The 24,104-nt window shown below is 45.7% G+C and overlaps 1 protein-coding gene across 1 annotated transcript in view; it reads right to left on the bottom strand.

Moving 5' to 3' along the window:
* The window catches only part of igsf9bb (immunoglobulin superfamily, member 9Bb), a gene marked incomplete at both ends in the record, with an annotated part of 258,140 nt that overhangs the window by 82,721 nt on the left and 151,315 nt on the right, over positions 1 to 24,104 (bottom strand). The window contains 2 exons of the mRNA XM_083640982.1: positions 11,388 to 11,533; positions 20,514 to 20,655. Of these exons, the coding sequence (XP_083497108.1) occupies positions 11,388 to 11,533; positions 20,514 to 20,655 (288 nt within the window). The remainder of the gene's footprint in view (positions 1 to 11,387; positions 11,534 to 20,513; positions 20,656 to 24,104) is intronic.

The following is a 24,104-nucleotide window of genomic DNA, read 5'->3' as shown; positions in this document are numbered from 1 at the left end:
TGACGTGGAAGCCTATGCGACAGTGTGTAGTTCTGGATTAGCTTAGCTCGAGCATTTTACTTCTCGGGCTCGCATTTACGCTACAAAACTCATGAAAGTGGTCCTCATGTGTGAAGATTATCCCGCTGAACCTTGGTTCGCGTTTGATTAAACTTGCGTTGCCCACAGACATTATTTGAAGCATCGCGCCAAAAACCCATTCAAAAATCCCATAGACAGAAACAGTGAAGAACCAGGAAGTTCGGGACTTCCGCATTCAGCCTACAAAAATACGTCATCCCTGGAGCAGCTCTCTATGGTATTTTCTTTTCAAATGACAAACACATACATCATATGAGTAGACATTTCTAAGCACCCATTGAACACTGGTGTGCAGAATGGAAAACACTATAGTATGAATGGAAAACACTATATGAATGCGTTATCAGTAGAATTATGCCTTTGCTTGTTCAGTGTTACACTTTCACCTGTTGGATGTAAAATATTACCATATAATGTTTTTACGTATACTCAAATAGAAAACAACACACAATAATTTAACTCATTGAGTGCCAGCCACTTTTGGAAAACGGATGCTCCCAGTGCCAGCCCTTTCAGAGGGTTTTCAGTGATTTCTCAAGACCCACAGAATATTGTGTGATATTACTATGTAAACACCGAACATGCCCAAAGAACGATGAGACTATCTTGTATCATCAGCAAAAAAAAGTTTATTGATATCATTTTCCGTTCTTTAGTTATGAGCAGTAGAAATAGGTTGGTTTCAGCAAAAACAGACGTTTCAAACTAGAAGCTGAGATAATGAGCCTTTTGTGAAATGAAGCATTTCAAGCACATCACTGACTCTGAAGCTAATATTTTCTGATGTAGTGACACCTCAAAAATAATTTCCTTAAAATAAAACAGCGAAAACAAAGGAATTTTGATTGCAAAATAATATTTTTTAGCTGCAACCAGCAGCGCTGGCCCCTGCGTGCACAGACCCTACACCTTCTTGCTGGTCTTGATTTACTGCTGGTGGGCATCAGATATTCTAGCTTGTGTTTGCCAATCTGTCCATCGAGCCTGCTGTCTGGGTCGGTGTTGTATGGTGCCCTGCGTGCCCCACCCCCCTCAACTGCAAACCCCTCCTCCGTGGGAGTGTCTTTGGTGGCTCTCTGCTCTGAATTTTCCGCTGCACGTTTCAAAGTGCACCCGCTGCACCCAGCCTATTTTCACAGCGCTCCGCCGTTTTTGTCGCCGGCTCCCAGCGCTTCCAGCTGAGAATAATTTATCTTTTCAGAAAGACGCTGGTGTCGGGTCACGGGTGCTCCTTTTCTGGCAACTAATCATGTGGAGGGGCTATCGCAACAGACAGAAAGGCTCAATTGTGGGAGCAGATTGGCTGCTGTTCACAGGCACAGCTAACGTTACAGCATGCATCGGTTTCCGTGTGCCCACGGCTTCTTCTCTGTTCTTTTCCTCACCTTTCTCTAATCTGGAGAGCACTGTCGCCACCTAATGGGTCCGTAAAATAGCTTATACACCTTCAACATCCCCCATATTTTTACAGGAGATGCATCAGGCTTTGATCCACGTCCCACCGTCAAAAAACGCAATTGACGACTTTAGTCGTCATTGGCACTCTACGTTACTATTTGAATTGACGACTTTAGTCGTCATTGGCACTCAATGAGTTAACAACAAATAATATTTTATTTGTATCCAAAATGTGCAGTCTACTGTAAATCACAGCAAACAGGATGAAAACGGGATGAAATTAAAGAGATAACAGAAAATAGGCAATAAACAAAACAACTAGGCTGCCTCCTGCCACCATTCATCGTTCTCCAAACAAACTAGGAGCTTATCTGTGACCCTTCTATAGCAAATTGCTGATTGCTAATTGCCTTTGGAGTTTAGAAATGTGATAGGCATAGTGTTCTGTGTGAACACCAAGAGAGGGAATTCAGGAAGAGTGTGCAAGATATAGGGAATTGTGTGTAGTGTTGTGAAAAATGTGTGGTTTGGAATGGGAATCTGAGTCTAAAGCAGAAAATGTGCTTGGAGTTCAGCAGAATTGGTTTGGCAGTTGGTACATGAGTTCCAGGTTGTGCACATTGTGTCTGATGTTCCAATGAATGTGTTTAAACAATTGTGAAAAACTGTAATGCACTTTTTATGCTCTTTCTTAAAGCTTTGTTGTGATGCTTTTAAATGTCCATTTTATTCTCTTCTTTTATTATTTTGTTTTCTTGTCAACCATTTTATGTGAAGCACTTTGAATTGCCTCTGTGTATGACATGTGCTATACAAATAAACTTGACTTGACTTGACTTGAGAGAGAGGTGGAGTGAATGCTATCAGTTTGAAGATAGAAGAAGGGCAAGCGAGGCTGAGTACAAGCGTGGGAAAAAGGACAGGTGAGAGAGAGAGAGAGAGAGAGAGAGGTGGCAGTGGATGACGTAAGGCAGAGAGAGATGGGGGGGCAGGAACGAGGAGGAGAGAGGAGGCTGAGGAGAGAGGGGAAACAGGGAAAAATCAGTGCAAGGCATTACCAAAGGAGATACGATGAGAGGAGAGGAGGAGCTGAAGGTGAAAGGGTGCACAGCAGATGGGGTGTATGAGTTGGAGAAAGCGGGGCTGAGTGAGTGAATGGGCGAGCGGGACGTGGAGTGAGCACATGACACGGAGAGATAGAGGGAGTGAAACACACAGAGAGATCCATTGACCACACTCTTGCCAACAAAACTTTGTACTACACAGTTGCCGTCCTCCTAAGTCTTAACCGCCAAGCCGGCAGCGCTCTGCCACAAAGAGCCCAGAGGAGCAGCGCTCTGCCACAAAGAGCCCAGAGGAGCAGCGCTCTGCCACAAAGAGCCCAGAGGAGCAGCGCTCTGCCACAAAGAGCCCAGAGGAGCAGCGCTCTGCCACAAAGAGCCCAGAGGAGCAGCGCTCTGCCACAAAGAGCCCAGAGGAGCAGCGCTGGGCCACAAAGAGCCCAGAGGAGCAGCGCTCTGCCACAAAGAGCCCAGAGGAGCAGCGCTCTGCCACAAAGAGCCCAGAGGAGCAGCGCTGGGCCACAAAGAGCCCAGAGGAGCAGCGCTCTGCCACAAAGAGCCCAGAGGAGCAGCGCTGGGCCACAAAGAACACAGAGGAGCAGCGCTCTGCCACAAAGAGCCCAGAGAGGCAGCGCTCTGCCACAAAGAGCCCAGAGGAGCAGCGCTCTGCCACAAAGAGCCCAGAGGAGCAGCGCTGGGCCACAAAGAGCCCAGAGGAGCAGCGCTCTGCCACAAAGAGCCCAGAGGAGCAGCGCTCTGCCACAAAGAGCCCAGAGGAGCAGCGCTGGGCCACAAAGAGCCCAGAGGAGCAGCGCTCTGCCACAAAGAGCCCAGAGGAGCAGCGCTCTGCCACAAAGAGCCCAGAGGAGCAGCGCTGGGCCACAAAGAGCCCAGAGGAGCAGCGCTCTGCCACAAAGAGCCCAGAGGAGCAGCGCTGGGCCACAAAGAACACAGAGGAGCAGCGCTCTGCCACAAAGAGCCCAGAGAGGCAGCGCTCTGCCACAAAGAGCCCAGAGGAGCAGCGCTCTGCCACAAAGAGCCCAGAGGAGCAGCGCTCTGCCACAAAGAGCCCAGAGGAGCAGCGCTGGGCCACAAAGAACACAGAGGAGCAGCGCTCTGCCACAAAGAGCCCAGAGAGGCAGCGCTCTGCCACAAAGAGCCCAGAGGAGCAGCGCTCTGCCACAAAGAGCCCAGAGGAGCAGCGCTCTGCCACAAAGAGCCCAGAGGAGCAGCGCTGGGCCACAAAGAACACAGAGGAGCAGCGCTCTGCCACAAAGAGCCCAGAGAGGCAGCCTCTGCCACAAAGAGCACAGAGGAGCAGCGCTCTGCCACAAAGAGCACAGAGGAGCAGCGCTCTGCCACAAAGAGCACAGAGGAGCAGCGCTCTGCCACAAAGAGCACAGAGGAGCAGCGCTCTGCCACAAAGAGCCCAGAGGAGCAGCGCTCTGCCACAAAGAGCCCAGAGGAGCAGCGCTCTGCCACAAAGAGCCCAGAGGAGCAGCGCTGGGCCACAAAGAACACAGAGGAGCAGCGCTCTGCCACAAAGAGCCCAGAGAGGCAGTGCTCTGCCACAAAGAGCACAGAGGAGCAGCGCTCTGCCACAAAGAGCCCAGAGGAGCAGCGCTGGGCCACAAAGAACACAGAGGAGCAGCGCTCTGCCACAAAGAGCCCAGAGAGGCAGTGCTCTGCCACAAAGAGCACAGAGGAGCAGCGCTCTGCCACAAAGAGCACAGAGGAGCAGCGCTCTGCCACAAAGAGCACAGAGGAGCAGCGCTCTGCCACAAAGAGCACAGAGGAGCAGCGCTCTGCCACAAAGAGCCCAGAGGAGCAGCGCTCTGCCACAAAGAGCACCAGAGGAGCAGCGCTCTGCCACAAAGAGCCCAGAGGAGCAGCGCTCTGCCACAAAGAGCACCAGAGGAGCAGCGCTCTGCCACAAAGAGCCCAGAGGAGCAGTGCTCTGCCACAAAGAGCCCAGAGGAGCAGCGCTCTGCCACAAAGAGCACCAGAGGAGCAGTGCTCTGCCACAAAGAGCACAGAGGAGCAGCGCTCTGCCACAAAGAGCCCAGAGGAGCAGCGCTCTGCCACAAAGAGCACCAGAGGAGCAGTGCTCTGCCACAAAGAGGACAGAGGAGCAGCGCTCTGCCACAAAGAGCACCAGAGGAGCAGCGCTCTGCCACAAAGAGGACAGAGGAGCAGCGCTCTGCCACAAAGAGCACCAGAGGAGCAGTGCTCTGCCACAAAGAGCACAGAGGAGCAGCGCTCTGCCACAAAGAGCCCAGAGGAGCAGCGCTCTGCCACAAAGAGCACCAGAGGAGCAGCGCTCTGCCACAAAGAGCACCAGAGGAGCAGTGCTCTGCCACAAAGAGCACAGAGGAGCAGTGCTCTGCCACAAAGAGCACCAGAGGAGCAGCGCTCTGCCACAAAGAGCACCAGAGGAGCAGCGCTCTGCCACAAAGAGCACAGAGGAGCAGCGCTCTGCCACAAAGAGCACCAGAGGAGCAGCGCTCTGCCACAAAGAGCACAGAGGAGCAGCGCTCTGCTACAAAGAGCCCAGAGGAGCCACAAAGAGCACCAGAGGAGCAGTGCTCTGCCACAAAGAGCCCAGAGGAGCAGCGCTCTGTCACAAAGAGCCCAGAGGAGCAGCGCTCTGTCACAAAGAGCCCAGAGGAGCAGCGCTCTGCCACAAAGAGCACCAGAGGAGCAGCGCTCTGCCACAAAGAGCCCAGAGGAGCCACAAAGAGCACAGAGGAGCAGCGCTCTGCCACAAAGAGCCCAGAGGAGCAGCGCTCTGCCACAAAGAGCACCAGAGGAGCAGCGCTCTGCCACAAAGAGCCCAGAGGAGCCACAAAGAGCACAGAGGAGCAGCGCTCTGCCACAAAGAGCCCAGAGGAGCCACAAAGAGCCCAGAGGGGCAGCGCTCTGCCACAAAGAGCCCAGAGGAGCCACAAAGAGCCCAGAGGAGCAGCGCTCTGTCACAAAGAGCCCAGAGGAGCAGCGCTCTGCCACAAAGAGCACAGAGGAGCAGCGCTCTGCCACAAAGAGCACCAGAGGAGCAGCGCTCTGCCACCAGCACCAGAGACAGGAATATCAGCCAAGTTTCTAAATATAGCCCTCAGACTCACGACACGCTGGGTTCCCACTGCAGCATGCTTTGGGGAAGTTATTCACTGGCATGCACTTCAGGGAGAGAGGGAGAAAGATCGAGAGTGAGAGAGAGAGAGAGAGACAAAGAACGTGAGACAACAGTCTGATGACAGGGAGGAAGGGAGAAAGAGAGACAGTGAGAAAGAGAGTGAGATTAAGAGAGAGTGATTGAGATATAGAGGGAGAGAGAGAGACGGAGAGAGAGACAAAGAATGTGAGACAACAGTGTTAATGAAAGGGAGGAAGGGAGAGTGAGAGAGAGAGTGAAAGGGAGATAGAGAGAAAGAGAGAGAGAGCCCTCTGCAGTCTGACAGAGAAATATGTGCCTGGTCTTACAGCAATGATGTAATCTCTCCTCTCTCACTTCTCCCTCCCTCGCTCTCTCTTGCCTGCCTCTGCTAGTCACACACACACACACACACAAATCCAATTTAGAGAGCCGTGGAACGAAGCAGGAGAGCGAGGGAATGCAAAATGTCTGTCGCCAATTGACTAGTGCCAGCGGCCGGCCAGTCACTAATCGACGGGGCTAAAATGTCAAAAGCTCCTCCTCTCTCTCTGTCTCTCTCATTCTGCTTTTCAAGAGGTGCCAAAATCATAAAGCAGTTTGCCATATCTGAAGGTTAGCCTGGAGTGATTGATGAACCGAGTTCCATTTGGAGTTAGGAGGAGGTGGTAACCCGCGATGAAGATGGATGGAGAGAGAGATAGAGATGTGTTGGTGTGCATATTAATATATATCCATGAATGAGTACAAATGAGAAAGATGGAGAGAGAGAGATGGAGGGAGGGAGGGAGGGAGGGAGGGAGGGAGAGAAAGACATCGCAAACAATGCATGCATATTGAGAAAGCATGTGTGTTTGGATGGGATTAGTGTATGGTAGCTGTTTGGCGGAGAGGTGGAGCAGAGTTAGCTTGGGGAGGTGGAGCAGAGTTAGCTTGGAGAGGTGGAGCAGAGTTAGCTTGGGGAGGTGGAGCAGAGTTAGCTTGGAGAGGTGGAGCAAAGTTAGCTTGGGGAGGTGGAGCAGAGTTAGCTTGGAGAGGTGGAGCAGAGTTAGCTTGGGGAGGTGGAGCAAAGTTAGCTTGGAGAGGTGGAGCAGAGTTAGCTTGGAGAGGTGGAGCAGAGTTAGCTTGGAGAGGTGGAGCAGAGTTAGTTTGGGGAGGTGGAGCAGAGTTAGCTTGGGGAGGTGGAGCAGAGTTAGCTTGGAGAGGTGGAGCAGAGTTAGCTTGGAGAGGTGGAGCAGAGTTAGCTTGGGGAGGTGGAGCAGAGTTAGCTTGGGGAGGTGGAGCAGAGTTAGCTTGGAGAGGTGAAGCAGAGTTAGCTTGGGGGGGTGGAGCAGAGTTAGCTTGGGGAGGTGGAGCAGAGTTAGCTTGGGGAGGTGAAGCAGAGTTAGCTTGGGGAGGTGGAGCAGAGTTAGCTTGGAGAGGTGGAGCAAAGTTAGCTTTTAGAGGTGGAGCAGAGTTAGCTTGGGGAGGTGGAGCAGAGTTAGCTTGGAGAGGTGGAGCAGAGTTAGCTTGGGGAGGTGGAGCAAAGTTAGCTTTTAGAGGTGGAGCAGAGTTAGCTTGAGGAGGTGGAGCAGAGTTAGCTTGGAGAGGTGGAGCAAAGTTAGCTTTTAGAGGTGGAGCAGAGTTAGCTTGGGGAGGTGGAGCAGAGTTAGCTTGGGGAGATGGAGCAGAGTTCGCTTGGGGAGGTGGAGCAGAGTTAGCTTGGAGAGGTGGAGCAGAGTTAGCTTGGAGAGGTGGAGCAGAGTTAGCTTGGGGAGGTGGAGCAGAGTTAGCTTGGGGAGGTGGAGCAGAGTTAGCTTGGGGAGGTGGAGCAGAGTTAGCGTGGAGAGGTGAAGCAGAGTTAGCTTGGGGGGGTGGAGCAGAGTTAGCTTGGGGAGGTGGAGCAGAGTTAGCTTGGGGAGGTGGAGCAGAGTTAGCTTGGAGAGGTGGAGCAGAGTTAGCTTGGGGAGGTGAAGCAGAGTTAGCTTGGAGAGGTGGAGCAAAGTTAGCTTTTAGAGGTGGAGCAGAGTTAGCTTGGGGAGGTGGAGCAGAGTTAGCTTGGAGAGGTGGAGCAGAGTTAGCTTGGGGAGGTGGAGCAAAGTTAGCTTTTAGAGGTGGAGCAGAGTTAGCTTGGGGAGGTGGAGCAGAGTTAGCTTGGAGAGGTGGAGCAAAGTTAGCTTTTAGAGGTGGAGCAGAGTTAGCTTGGGGAGGTGGAGCAGAGTTAGCTTGGGGAGATGGAGCAGAGTTCGCTTGGGGAGGTGGAGCAGAGTTAGCTTGGAGACTGGTAGTGTCCAAATCAATTCCACAGTGCAGAGGATACACTGAGTGCATTTCCGTCTAAATTTTCTCCAGTTTTTCTTCCCGTTTCTGTAAATGCACATCTAAGACTACATGACTTAGATAGAAAAACAGGCAAAGATCTGTTGGTACTCCTGCTAACAAAACAACACAACTATACAAACTGACAGTGTTGGTTAAGTATTAGGCAGTGCAACGCTCCCCATTTACCATCAGTACAGAAAGTTTGGTATTGCAATGCTGCTTTACAGTATGTAGATGAGAGAGCCATACAGTATGTCAAGAAATCTAGATAGATAGACTTAATTTGGACAAGTCTAAAGACACAACAGTAAAAAGTGCCACACCTTGTATAACAGCTGGATAGTAAAGAACCCCAAGTGCACTTGGACACAGGGATATTGTAGAGCAAATGCTACAGAGCTGGGAGGCCTTGGCACAAACAAATCCCAATGGAACGGCAACACCTTCAGATAAATGGACATTTGTATTGAAACAGTGGGACAGTGTCAGAGCAGTTTAGTGTAAAAAGGAAGATGATCTGAAAAGCTCTGTGCAGTATGAGGGCTATCCAGGTGTATTCATCATCAGAACAACATAGATTACGCTGCTGTCACCCCAAAACCTTAACCGCTAGGAGAAAGGCCACAGGTGTCTGGGCCATATCCCACCAAAAAATACCAAAATACCTTTTGGTCCCACCAGAGATGAATACCAGCCTGACTTGGTGCTGTGGTCGGCTCTCAGATGTCAGCCTACTTTATAGAAGGTATTGGGCCATGAGAACATGGCGCACCATAGGAAGGGAATAAACTGAGAATAAGATACACTTAACGAGCAGCCGAGGCTGAGGAGTAAGGCTGGAAAGCCAGTTTGCAGTCTGTGGAAGTTGGGTGTCGTGGATTTTTAGTAACATTGTTACTCAAGAGATTAAGGTATGTGGGCTTATGTCACATTATAAAGCCAAGTCTACCTGCTGAAAGAGCAGCGGGTAGCCAAGGAGAAGAGATGGCAGCTGGGGTTCAAGTTTGGAAATCTACTCTGTTCACTAAGGGGCCCTTTACACGAGGACAGTTTCTGAAAGAAACGACACAATAGCGTTTCCTTCACACCTTTTCCTTCACACCTTCTCCCTGTTTACATGAGCGCTGTTGAATTTTTAAAACGCCGTAATGTACATGCCAGGTCGCTAGGTGGCAGTGTGATCACCTTATTCTTTGCCCATACAAGGACGTTCTGCATGACGTAATTTCGTAATCGTCTTTCCTGTTTTAAACGCGGAAGTAGAGTATGCCTACCGCAGTCATTTAGACTTGCCAAAAAGCTTTTTTCAAGCAAAAAAAAAAAAAAAACTGTTTTAAAGTTTTAATATTTGTCGGGTGAGAATGTAACATATATGTGACCAGTTTATCAGAATAACGCCTATTGGAAATCTTTAACGAGCAGCGAGGACCGGGAGGCTCCCGGTCAGCGCAGCACAGTCAGACTGTGCTGTGTTAACTTTTGACGAGTTAACTCGTCAAAAAAAAAAAAAAAAAATTTTGATGGTGGGACGTGGATCCAAGCCCCCTACGTCTCCTATAAAAATATGGGAGCCACTGAACGTGTACAACCCATTCCACCGACCCACTAAGTGGCGACAGTGCTCTCCAGACGAGAGAAAGCCAAGAAAAAACAGCAGCGTGAGGAAGCCATTCTCATGAAAATGGATTGGCGGAAACGCTTTCGCTTTCGCGCTGGGAGCTGGCGGTGGGGGATTGCAAATTTGCATAATAGATTATGGGTGCAACACACTTTGAAACACCAGCAGAAAGCCCAGAATCGCACGCAGCTTCATCAAAGCTCACAACCGAAAACCCAGAAACGAACGAGCCCGATTTTACAGTCTAATCCAGACTCGCCCGACGAGCGGCCGCGCCAGCAGCAGCACAGACAGACAGGCAGCAGAAACTCGCCTGTGACAAACACTGCAAAGCCACCAGAGACACACCTACGGAGGGAGGAGTTTGAAGGAGAGGGGGGTGCGGGTGCTGTTATGGAGGAAATTGTTCAGAACGATATTGTTTAGATGTCTGATGTCTCACTGATGCCAAAAATAAATGGTTAAAGTGACTGTTCTGCCTGTTCTATCGAATCACGCACGCACGCACGCACGCACGCACACACACACACACACACACACACACACACACACACACACACACACACACACACACACAAACACAATACAGTATACACACTTGCCCAAGGGCACCCATAATCACAGGCACGTGAGGTGGTTCTAAAAATCCATTTATCTCAAAACTCTCTGAAAATCTCTGAAACCATGCTGTATTCAACTGCTAATGCCTACATAACTACTAACTCTACAAACTAACTCTTTTAGACAGAGAAAGCACACATTCTATTAGTTCTTTTGAGATATTTTGTGTTCACAAAATCCTAGCAGAAAATAATCCTCGGCTCTTGAAAGATGAGCCAGAATCCTCAAAAAAACCCTTGGCAGAAGCTACCTACAGTAAAAATTCTGAATGTTGCCAAATTTCATTCATACTGACGTTTTATTTGGTTGCCAACTCGCGCACGGCTATGGCGTGTGTCGCCTGTGCAGGCACGTCAGAGTTTCTGAAATGTGCCGTTCCAAAGCGATTACATGGAGCGCTCAGCGGGGAGCGTCACCAACAATTCCACTCTGGAGGGTGGTTTTAAAATGTGTCGTTTCCTAAGCGCGAATTCGCCGTCGCCGTCTTAACGGGAGGCACTAACGATAAAATAATTCCCCGTTTCCATAGGAAACCGTCCTCGTGTAAAGTGCTCCTAATACTGTGAGATTTCCCAACATCTAAGGGGCCTTTTCAAGCCAGAAAGCTAGGTGGTCCCTTTAGTCTTTGACTGATGGTACAATGTGGTTTGTGGACAGCTTAATAGGCCATTTCAAGCCAGCAGAGTCAGCTGTCCCAGAAATTGATTAACAGTTTGATGTTCATGATGTGGTCAGAATGATCTGTCATGATAGTGGGCTAATTGTAGGGTAGGTGAGTGTGGAGCTGAGAAGGAGTACGAAGAATTGGTTTTGCGGACACCCAAATTTACTGTTGAGCTTCTTGGAGTTTTCATGCAGCGTATTATAGACAAATCATCCACGATGACTGATACCCACTTGATAATCCAAATGACAAACATTCACTCTCCCACTTGGCCCAAAAACAAGATTTATGCATGGTCAAGATTTGGCACAAGGGATCATTACATCAGATACTGCACTGCCAATTTGGTATAGTCATCTACAGATTCCATCTAAGATTTCCATTTCCAACATTGCTAGGGTCAACTCATATTAGTTGAGGTCAGGTTTGCATGTAGGGTAGTGTGGGGCTACCCAACCCGGAGCCCGTGTGGAGGCACAGGAGGAGACTCACATTGCACTGTCAGGTAGGCGGAGGCAGTCGGTGGACGGCCGAGGCTGTTGCTCGGGCCGCAAGTGTATTTCCCAGCATCCTCAGGCTTGACCTGGGCAATGATGAGGGAGCCGTCGATGAGAATACTGACTCTGCGCTTTAGGTCACTGTGGAAGTAAAGAAAAGGGGACGTTATTGTTGAAATCTAGATGAGTAAAATGAGTGTGTATAATCTGCATCAATCTATGTCATTTGGAAGAAGTTAGCATTTAGAATACAGAAATGTTGTTAACGTATCAAACAAAACACATTTCAAAACATTCTATATGTCTATGTTGATAATGAATTTGCTCTTCCAAAACAGGTTTATTAAGCCCATAAGAAGGGTGCATTAATTGTAGGTCAAGTTTTGTTGTGGAGTGCTGCAAGTCCCATGTTTTTTTCTACAGCTTTTAGATAGTTTTGCTTTGAGTTTGTGGAGAAAGCTAATTGTACAAGATGGTGAATCTCTCCCCTTTCTACTTCCTACATAATGTGTTTTATTTGAAGAGACAGAGATGGGATAAGCTTTGAGTCAGCTGACTGGCCACTTGCAGTAGTCAAAGCAACACACATCTTGCATCCGCTCGCCAGTTCTGAATCAGATTGTGAGTGTGCAGAGGTGGTCTACCGTACAGTATATCATTCAGATAGTGAGTGTTCAGAGGTGGTCTACAGCAGTGGTTGGGGGTCCGCGGGCCCCCAGGGGTCCAGGGGGTCCGCGAAAAGTTTTCAGGTAATTTTTTTTATTTTTATTAAAAAATAAAATGCAACATGTTACTTATTCCTTCTCAAACTACTTCCTACATGGTGCTAGTCTATCAAAATATCTTGGCTGTCATTGATTGTGTTGCATAGTGGTTTTCTGTCTACTGTTAACTCATTCATGGCCAAAGACGTCTTTGACGTGTTATCAGGAATAGCCCAGAGGGCCAATGACGTGTTTGACGTGTTTTTGTTTTTATTAGTGCAGCGCGTAGTTCAAACACTTCCCCAGCCTGTGACATGTTATCAGGTCCCTAGCCTCAAAGACAAGCCGACAACACGCGATCAAACACATACCGCAGCTGTTGTTTGAAATGAGCAGGAGGAAAAACAGAGAAACGCGCTTCCTTGTGCAGAGGAGAAACGCCATTGAAACGCCCCTCGGCGCGCTGCACTGGTCGCCTTGCTGCAGGGCGAACCTGGATTGATTTGTTCGCGGTAGTCAAACCCGTGACGAACATGATCGATCCGGTTCCAGCGCCTGGTCCCAAAGCCAAGCCGTTCCTGTGTCGCAGCATTCGTCCCAGCCCGAACGAGAGGAGGAAAATGATGCAGAGGAGGCTAGACGCTGATCTCAGACCAGATGGGTGTTCCCCTCCTATGCTAATTTGCGGGGGAAGGAGGTGCGATCCAGCAGCAGCTGTGGACAGAACTCTCTCTCTCTGTGTGTGTGTGTGTGTGTGTGTGTGTGTGTGTGTGTGTGTGTGTGTGTCTGTCTGTCTGTCTGTCTGTCTGTCTGTGTGTCTGTCTGCACACTCACTCACACTGAGTAAACTGTATTGTTGAATGTAAAAAAAGCACTTCATGTATATATATATATATATATATATATATATATATATATATATATATATATATATATATATATATATTTTTTTTTTTTTTTTTTGTCATTTGTGTCATAACGAATAACATTTACATGTCTGATGTCAATACAGTTCAAAATAAAAGAATTGAGAGCGAGTTCTGCCTGAGATTGTGTGCTTTACAAAAATGGCCTTTTCTCCTGTTTGTCTTCTCAGAGAGACCTTTTTGGTGAAAACAGGGTGTATATAAATGGCTATAAGTAGAGTACAGAACATGCTAAAAGTTCAGTTGAACCCAGAGACGTACATCTTCATTTTGAGGTATTGCAAATCACTTTGGTGCTAATAGATAATTTACTGTGGGTCTTGAAAGATGACCAACAATTATGAAAATCTTTGGCCTGTGCTAAATATTGGCAGTCCTAAACTGGCCATGAATGAGTTAACAAATTGTGATATTGTAAGTCGCTTTGGACAAAACAAAAGCATCTGCTAAATGACGTAATGTAAATGTAATGTAATAAAATATATATATATACTGTATATATATTTTTTGCAAAATCTTCATAGTTCAACGAAAATAGTTTATGCTTTAAATCTAAAATGGTTCATGGATTACATTCTAATAACAAACCTATCAAATTAAAAGTCAAGCACGTTACCGTGAAAACAATTAAGCTTAGCCCAAAATTAGGGATGTCCCGATCACATTTTTTTTGCTCCCGATCCGATCCCGATCATGTGATTTTGAGTATCTGCCGATACCGATTTTTCCCGATCCGATCTTTCGGCAATGCATTAAGAAAAAAGAAAAGAAAAAACTGCAATCAAGTTGACCCTTAAGATTGTTTTTTTATTTAACAGTATCCAACTAACTATCCATTATATCCAACATGGATATGGCTTTTTTATTTAACAGTATATTCATTATATCCAACATGGATTCAAAATTTAAAACAAAATAAAATAAAGCTTATCAGTGGTGCACCACAAAATAACCATGTAAACTAAAACAAATTATGTGCAGAATAGTGCAATAACAATGTAAATCAGGAAATGCGTTTGTTTTGGTAAATTCTTCTGCTCTGTGCGACACTAAATAAATGAATGATGATATGTAATTTAAAACCAAAACTAAGGCCTCAGGATGAGTTTAAGACGTGAACATGGTCATGTTTGTTGAATTTAATTTAATTTTTTTTTTTTTTTTTTTTTTTTTTTTACTCCCGATCTTTTCCCCCCGATTCCGATCTTCTAAAAATCACGTGATCGGCCCCGATCTCCGATCACGTGATCGGATCGGGACATCCCTACCCAAAATCACAAATCAGAATGAGGGGGTCCCCGGTATATTTTCTATCTTGTAAGGGCCGGGGTCCTTGGCTGAAAAACATTTGAGAACCTCTGGTCTACAGTATATCAATCAGATTGTGAGTGTTCAGAGGTGGTCTACTGTACAGTATATCATTCAGATAGTGAGTGTTCAGAGGTGGTCTACAGCAGGGGTTCCCAACCTTTTTTGTGCCAAGGACCAGTAGATACATGGAAAAAAAAGTTGCGGACCGGTTGTCAATTTTAATGGTTTTAGTTAGATATATATTTACTCACCAGCTGGTGACAAAGGGTAAATAACAGCCTTTTGTGTTGTACTGTATGTAGCCTATACAGTATTTATGTTTTTGTTTTAACTACAAACATAAATAAACGTCAACTTGAAACTATGTTTCAACTACCACACACAGCCTATAATATTATAGCCTATGTTTATTAAAAAAGAAATATATACAGTATATATATATATATGTTTTATTTTTTGATTTTTTTGACCGGCTCGCGGCCCGGTACCAAATGCGTTGAGTGGTCAGAGGTGGTCTACTGTATATCAGTTAGATTGTGAGTGGTCAGAGGTGGTCTACTGTATATCAGTTAGATTGTGAGTGGTCAGAGGTGGTCTACTGTATATCAGTTAGATTGTGAGTGGTCAGAGGTGGTCTACTGTATATCAGTCAGATTGTGAGTGGTCAGAGGTGGTCTACTGTATATCAGTCAGATTGTGAGTGGTCAGAGGTGGTCTACTGTATATCAGTCAGATTGTGAGTGGTCAGAGGTGGTCTACTGTATATCAGTCAGATTGTGAGTGGTCAGAGGTGGTCTACTCTACTGTATATTAGGCATGGGTCGATTTCCGGTTTTACCGGTTCGGTTCGGTGTACGAGCCCAAACCGGTTTGATCACGTGCGAACCGAAAAAACAGAATTTTTTTATTTTTTATTTTTTGCCAGTCCATTCTGATTGCACTATTGTTCGTATTAGCCTCTTCTCAAGTTGCACTAGTATGCAAAAGTCTTATTTTGTTTATTATGTTGATGTTTGAAGAAAAGTTAAGCTGAATAGTTATGAGAAATAAATACAGGGTGTGTTTGTTACACAGGTGTCCTGCTTCTTTTTATTCAGTATCATTGCTGGTTGACAATACCAGCTTAGAGGTGTATTATCGCTATCAGGTGGACTGAAGTTGCACTACAGACAGTTATGGGCCACACTCGGGAGCCCTGCTTTAAAAAAAAAAAAAAAAAAAAAAAAAAAAAAAAAATTACAAAAAAAATCGGTATACCGGTTCGATCCGGTTTAGACGGCAATATCGAACCGGTTTTAAAATTTTCAAACCGACCCAGCCCTACTGTATATCAGTCAGATTGTGAGTGTGCAGAGGTGGTCTACTGTATATCAGTCAGATTGTGAGTGTGCAGAGGTGGTCACTGAATATAAATATCTGGGCACTGTAATTGATAGCAGGTTGAAGTTCGATCTAAACACAGAGTCGCTGTGCAAAAAGGGTCAGCAGCGCCTTTTTTGTCTCCGGAAACTTGCCAAATTCCAGGTAGACAAGACCTTGATGAAATTGTTCTACAGCGCCTTCATTGAATCGGTGATCACCTTCTCTATTGCTTGCTGGTATGGCAGCCTCGACATCAAGAATAGGAACTCCCTAGGGAGAATCGTGAAAACGGCTTCTAAAATAGCCGGAATCCATTTTAGGAGCCTAGACCACATTTTCAACTTGCAGTTGCTGAAAAAAGCAAGGGCTATCTGCTCAGACAATGCCCATCCGCTGTGCTCTGAATATGAGCTGCTTCCATCTGGCCTTCGTCTTCGTGCTCCCTTGGCCAAGAAAAATAGATATAGGAATTCCTTTGTGCCTGCTTCGATTCGAGCTTTAAATGCTATTTAAGAGAATATACAGTAATGTAACATCTATTTGATGTTTTTATTTATTTGTGTTCTCCTATACAATAGTTATATTGTAGCATTTTCTTTCTGTAATATGTAGCGCTGTGTGGCTAAGTCTCCTTCTTAGACTGCCTTGCATTTTGCACTTATCGTATTTGCACTTATCGGCCTCTAATGCACTTTAAACTACACTGGCACTTTTGAACTGAACTTACTTTGCACTATGTCGTGGTCTATTGTGTCTCCATTTTGTTTTTATGGTTTTATGGTCTTTTATGGTTTTTATGGTCTATTTGTGTCTGCACTTTGTTTTCATGTTTTTATTTCGAGCCTTGTGTGATTTTTTTACTGTTTTGTTTTTTGCTCTGCTGCAACCCAAAGTGCCCTTCTGGGACATATGAATAAACTTGAACTTGAACTTGAACTTGATCTACTGTATATCAGTCAGATTGTGAGTGTGCAGAGGTGGTCTACTGTATATCAGTCAGATTGTGAGTGTTCAGAGGTGGTCTACTCTACTGTATATCAGTCAGATTGTGAGTGTTCAGAGGTGGTCTACTCTACTGTATATCAGTCAGATTGTGAGTGTGCAGAGGTGGTCTACTCTACTGTATATCAGTCAGATTGTGAGTGTTCAGAGGTGGTCTACTCTACTGTATATCAGTCAGATTGTGAGTGGTCAGAGGTGGTCTACTCTACTGTATATCAGTCAGATTGTGAGTGTTCAGAGGTGGTCTACTCTACTGTATATCAGTCAGATTGTGAGTGGTCAGAGGTGGTCTACTCTACTGTATAGCAGTCAGATTGTGAGTGTGCAGTGGTGGTCTACTCTACTGTATATCAGTCAGATTGTGAGTGTGCAGTGGTGGTCTACTCTACTGTATATCAGTCAGATTGTGAGTGTTCAGAGGTGGTCTACTCTACTGTATATCAGTCAGATTGTGAGTGTTCAGAGGTGGTCTACTCTACTGTATATCAGTCAGATTGTGAGTGTGCAGAGGTGGTCTACTCTACTGTATATCAGTCAGATTGTGAGTGTGGAGAGGTGGTCTACTCTACTGTATATCAGTCAGATTGTGAGTGTGCAGAGGTGGTCTACTCTACTGTATATCAGTCAGATTGTGAGTGTTCAGAGGTGGTCTACTCTACTGTATATCAGTCAGATTGTGAGTGTGCAGAGGTGGTCTACTCTACTGTATATCAGTCAGATTGTGAGTGTGCAGAGGTGGTCTACTCTACTGTATATCAGTCAGATTGTGAGTGTGCAGTGGTGGTCTACTCTACTGTATATCAGTCAGATTGTGAGTGTGCGGAGGTGGTCTACTCTACTGTATATCAGTCAGATTGTGAGTGTGCGGAGGTGGTCTACTCTACTGTATATCAGTCAGATTGTGAGTGTGCAGAGGTGGTCTACTCTACTGTATATCAGTCAGATTGTGAGTGTGCAGAGGTGGTCTACTGTATATCAGTCAGATTGTGAGTGTGCAGAGGTGGTCTACTGTATATCAGTCAGATTGTGAGTGGTCAGATGTGGTCTACTGTTACCATGTTCATGACAACTCTGACCGCCGGAAGTTTCAACACGGAACCTCCGCCCCTCCACGCTGCACTTCCCGCTCCCCGCCCGGGGGAAAAACCAAACACATATAGGTTGCTATAGCAACCCGTGTTCCGTTAGCATTGTAGCTTCCTACTGGCTACCAATGCTAACCAAACATGCTGCATGCTGAATTTCACATAGTGCTCTAATCAGAGCGAAAAATAGATGACACAAACTCATATTAACGTTAACATTACATAATGAAGACATCAAATTTTGTGTTAAAACATCAACAAATGTCTAACTATCCGTATTTGCGACGGATATATATGCCACCTGGATTACATGTATGTTTCACATAGGGTTGTGTTTTGATTTTTATGTTTTATTTTGTCCAATATAGAAATGTTCTAGAATTGCATGTTGTGTTAACATAAATATTATTTCTATCTACCTACTTAGGCTGATTTGGTTGCTATTTCTTGTCAAAATGTATTAGCCTCTATGCATGCTGGGAGATTTCACATGTGTGTCTGTGTGTGACTTTGGTAGGAGAGCCGGCGCAGTGAATAAGGCCTGGTTTTGAAAAGCGCTAAGCGCTAAATTAACGCCAGGGGGGAAGATAGCGTTAGGCCGGTATTTAAGGCAGAAACGCCCATTCTGGCCTATTCTGGCACTGACCCACGCCTCTTCGGCGTAAAGCGCATTTCGGATCCTAAAAACATGATGCTATCTTCCGGAGGCAGGCGCAAAGCGTGTTTTTTTGCGTTTAACGCCAGTTTAGTGCCTAAGGCCAGTGGGAAGATAGAGCCCAATATCTTCTTGTTATGTTTTCCCTGAACTGCTGTTCTTTCGACTCCTAGGCTTTTCGACGCCCTGCAGCTCGCCGAGCTGGCCCTGCAGCTCGCATGCTCTAGTCTCTCCCCAGACTCAAATATTACATTGAATCGATGCGGTCCGCATACTACATAATGGGCCCTATCTTTGCAAAAGCGGTAATTTAGCGTGTGCGCTCATTTAATGCCGTGCGCAATGCAAATTGGGTGCGGGCACAAGCGCATGCCTGTTATAATTGCACTGGGCACACGCGTGCCACATGCCAAAGCAGGTGTTTCAGCGCTAAAATGTGGGGATAGATGGCATTATCCTTTCGTCAGCAGCGCGCATTTACTTTGCACTAAGAGCTTTGAAAAGGATCTCTTAGCGCTAAATACCTTGCTGTGCTGGAGCGCACCATAATCTCTGTGCTGTGCAGCGCAGTGCAAAGTAATTAATTACTTTTGGATATGTCATTACGCACAGCCTTGCCACGCCAGGACATCGAATTCTGCTGCTAAAATTGGGTATTAGCAGATAATTCAGTGAGGCAATCAACTATAACTCACTGAGAAACTTTTATCACATCGCAAAGAGGGAAATTAATTGAGAAAACCTGTTGGACAATGGACATAGGCTATTCACCATCACCTATCCCATAACCCGGAGGGTCGTTGGCACCACAGACGATCTGTCAATAAGCTCTCTCCATCTCTCTTTGTCCTCGGCACGAGTGAATACACTCTATTACGCATGGAGAGAATTACAGCATATTGCATGCCTCGCACAAACAGCGATCGCGAGACAGGAATCTGATTGGTTTTGATTGACGTAATGCCATGCATTGCCTGGCCACACCTGTGAATAATTCTGGTACTTAAGACTGCCTAAATCCCGTTTGCGCAGGCATTTTGGGGGCGCAGATGATTTTGGCACGGCTCTAATTTGCGCCTGCGGTACGTGCCGTGAACTTTTCCGCATCCCCGCCAAGATTTGCATCCCCAACATATTTTGGGGCTGTTTTAACTTAGAAATCAGGGAGGTCACGTCTACCCAGACAATTATATCACTTTTAAACAGTTACATTTCTGTATAAATCATTACAATATGCTCCCGTGAGGTGGGGATGCTGCCGGGCGGGGGTGCAAAACTCGGCATAACACCTGGACAAATGCGCAAGGCCCTACGAGTGTGTGCCGCTTCACAGCCATAGCTGGTATTTGAGGGCGGATCTAGGGGCCGTTGAAATTGAATGAGTGACAGGTCATAGCACCAATGAGAGAGTGGTTTGAAAAATGGTCTTTTATGACATCATCAGTGGGACAGACAGAGAAACAGAACCCTAGCTCCCTTATATTATGTAGATAGATAGATAAATAGATAAGGCCTGTGCTGTTTTTATTCTCTTATGAAGTCTGTGTATGTTCAGTGCTCCATGCGTTTTTGTTTCTGTTCCCACATGTACGATATAAGTCCTGTGCTGTTTTGATTCTCTTATCAAGTCTGTGTATGTTTTTTTTTTAAGCAGACAGGGAAGGTGGGGAGAGAGAGAGGGGAAGACATGCGGCATAGAACCTCAGGTCGGATACGAACCCGTGTCGGCCGTGCGAAGGACCGAGCCTCCGTGTTACGCGTGCTACCAGGTGAGCTACCAGGATGCACAAGTCTGTGTATGTTCAGCGCTCTATGCGTTTTTGTTTCTATTCCCACATGCACGACATAAGGGGACTTTTGCCAAGTCATCACTGAGAGAACGTTTTCTTAATTAATCTTCGTGTTTACAAAAATATTATATCAGCAAATTTTGTCAGCATACAGTAATCAATGCCAAGTGACTATGAGCTACATAAACAACCACATGACACAAGACTCAGACAGCCAGTGGCGAACAATAATCACAGACAAGTGAGGTGATATGGTGGACAATAATGAACCCGATCATAACTTTACTTCTTGAAGAAGACGTTGTCCTGCTCCCAGAACCAGGTGTAGGTCAGGTTGCCAGGATAGGCCTCTGCCTGGCAGGTGAAGAAGGCGTCCTGTGAGATGTTCACCGTGATGTTCTCCGGTGGTGACACAATGAACGGAGGGCCTGGCAGGGACACATGAGATGGAGAGTGAACAACATATAAACTAATGTTCAGTGGGACTCTTTGCCTCACCAGGATGTCAAATTATGGATGCATGCATCGTCATGTCATCGGTATAAACACTTTAAAATGAAATATCGGCATCGGTCCGAAACTAACATTTCTGCCAGTGACAGGCCGATAAAACGATGCTTTAATTATGCCCAAATGCTTGATGCTTACATAAATTAAAATATGGCATGTTTTACATAAGCTAAGTTGAAGTAGTTTTCTTATTATGCCCAGTGAATGTGTACATTCTGAAAAAACATTGTATTTATGTCTGCATCTGCCAGTGGGCCATCACAATAAGAGTAGACATAATAATGTGTTAATTCCACTACAGGAGAGCCTTGATGTTCTCTGAAATTTGGTGGGGGGGAAATATGTGCATATGTGTGTGCATATATCGGTATCAGTATCTAACCAAGGACTGAGCAGAACTCTAACCAAATATGGACATTATACTTTGCAGAAAACCCACAATCAGCTAAACCTTCAAAAAGTTGTAATTTGACCACATAAGTGCATGACAATAAAGTGTAAAGAAAATCCCAGGCAAAGGCTAAAGAAATTGAAATTTTTACTCGACTTCAATATTGGGAGATTTGAGTCTCTACTGCATTTACCAGTAATTTGCGATAACCAAACCCAATTAAAAGAACAAAAGTAAAGCAAGGAGATTCATAGTGTTGGTTTGAGGAAGTTCGTGCTTCAAAACTCCTTAAACGGTAACAAGGTCATAAAAGCGTATGGCTTTACTTCTTTAGAAAGAGGTGGGATCAGTAAAACCACTTTGCTGTGGGGAAACTACAACTGGGGCCTGTAGTGAAGATTGAAAAAAGGAAAATGTATTACAGTATATTACATCTGCTGAACTCACTCACTCAGTGACTCAGCGACAAACATTCACATCTGTAGAGCTGGTGCCACTTGCGGACCAGCTAAAAAGTAAAAGTGCATATGTAAGAAACAGCCGAAAATACAGTAATAATATAGCGATACGATACAGAAGTCAGAGAGTGATGACGCTGATGGCTTGAGCTGTTACAGGAAATTAAAAAAGGGACCTCCAGCCTCAGAAAAGACAACCTGCTCAATCAGGGCAAGAACCATTTACATGGGAACTTTCATTATGCATCTCTAAACAGGCACAACACAGAACACTGTATATTACAGCTGTCAGAACACTGGATATTACAGCTGTCAGAACACTGTATATTACAGCTGTCAGAACACTGTATATTACAGCTGTCAGAACACTGGATATTACAGCTGTCAGAACACTGTATATTACAGCTGTCAGAACACTGGATATTACAGCTGTCAGAACAGGTACAAAACAGAACACTGGATATTACAGCTGTCAGAACAGGTACAAAACAGAACACTGGATATTACAGCTGTCAGAACAGAACACTGGATATTACAGCTGTCAGAACACTGGATATTACAGCTGTCAGAACAGAACACTGGATATTACAGCTGTCAGAACAGAACACTGGATATTACAGCTGTCAGAACACTGGATATTACAGCTGTCAGAACACTGGATATTACAGCTGTCAGAACACTGGATATTACAGCTGTCAGAACACTGGATATTACAGCTGTCAGAACACTGGATATTACAGCTGTCAGAACAGTTATGCATCTCTAAACTGGCACAAAACAGAACACTGGATATTACAGCTGTCAGACCAGTCATAATATGACTGGTCTGACAGCTGACAGCATATTATGCATCTCTAAACAGGCACAAAACAGAACACTGGATATCACAGCTGTCAGAACACTCAAATAGCCTAAACTAGCAACAAACTAAGGCTGAGCAGAAAACAACCTCAGCCTGTCTGAAACAAAACAAACCTAAGAACTATTAAGTCCTCCTCATGTTTGAGTCTGCTTAGATGTTTTCTTCATTTATGATTTGCAAACACTAAGTGCCTGCTGTTTATTTGTGCTGTTTCTTCACTGGAACTTTATGGATAAAATGAAAACAAGTCCAGTGATCAGTAAATATTTTGCTGTTACATTGCTGCATATAGCACAACGGAAGTACAAGACCTTTTTAACCTTTAAACATAACTTTTGGGGAATTAATATTATGCTGAAATAATTTGCTCATAAGCTAGTGTTTGAAAACAGACCAACTTTAACTGTTACTGCTGCGGCTGTATAGCAAACTGAGGAAGAGGCTAATTTCTAAAGACAGATGGAAATGTGATTTAAAAAAGTGGACTGGGACCTCATTAGAGCTGAAGTGATCCACCATTATCCCAATCCTTTATGCAAGTGCGCATGCAAAAATGTCTGAGATAGTTTCATCTTCTTCTGTTTTTCCTCCATTTTCTCCCCCATTGTACTTGGCCAATTCTCCGTGCAGTCCCCGTCATTGCGCCACCCCCTCTGACGATCTGGGGAGAGTTATAGACTAGCACATGTTTCCTCCTATACATGTGCAGTCACCAGCTGCTTCTTGTTCACCTGATAGCGAGGCATTTCACCAGCAGGAACCCGAACAGGTTCCCCAACCGACCATAGGAGGCACTAGTGCAACGACCAGGACACAGATCCTTAATCCGGCTTTCCACCCACAGCCACAGCCAATTGTGCCTGTATGGATATGGACGCCCGACCAAGCCGGCGGTAACATGGGGGCTTAAACCTGTGACCCACATGTTGGTAGGGTTAGGGTTAGGGTTAGCATACAGCATGATGTTCATTTTGTAAATCATGGCCCCATTAGAGTAAAATAGATGATAAAGCAGACTATGTTTGTGATTGACAGGTCGCCTGTCCAGTGATCACGGAGCTGGGCGATCACTGATCAATAGCAGGAGGCGCTGCGGCTCTCTCTGACTACAAAAAGACAAAGATGTGACGGTCGAAATGCCAAACTCGTCCAAAAACAGATGGTGACATCATGGTAGCCACGTCTATATTTGTATACAGTCTATGTGTTTACACATACTGTACTGCAGACACACACAGATGAACAAACAATACACTGACTGTGGAGGGGGCAGGGCCAGAGGAGACTCTTAAAGCATTCTGTCTCGAATGCCGTGCGAACGTATCACTGAGTTTGTACTCAGCAAAGGATTACAGGACTTTACTGAGTGAACCCTGCTGTGCCAGATGGATCATCCTCTTTGCACGGAAGCACATCATATCGTTATACTTGCAAAGACACTCCCATTGATTTGCAGTCATCTCCTAACCATGATCATAACCTTAACCGCAAAATGCCAAACTAATGAGTTTGGTCTGGGAGCTAAACGCAGCTCCTCCTTACCACACTATAGGTGGTTGGGTTGATCTGAGAACACCCCTTTTTGTGTGTGTGTTTTTGTGAATGTTTTTCTGAATTAATGAAATAATTCAGTTCATTCGGAAAAACAGAGCAGAT

This window comes from Poromitra crassiceps, assembly GCF_964638095.1.
Source record: "Poromitra crassiceps genome assembly, chromosome: 1".
Classification (NCBI taxonomy): Eukaryota; Metazoa; Chordata; class Actinopteri; order Beryciformes; family Melamphaidae; genus Poromitra; species Poromitra crassiceps.
Note: the sequence above shows the minus strand (reverse complement) of the source record. Positions and strands in the feature narration are given on the sequence as shown.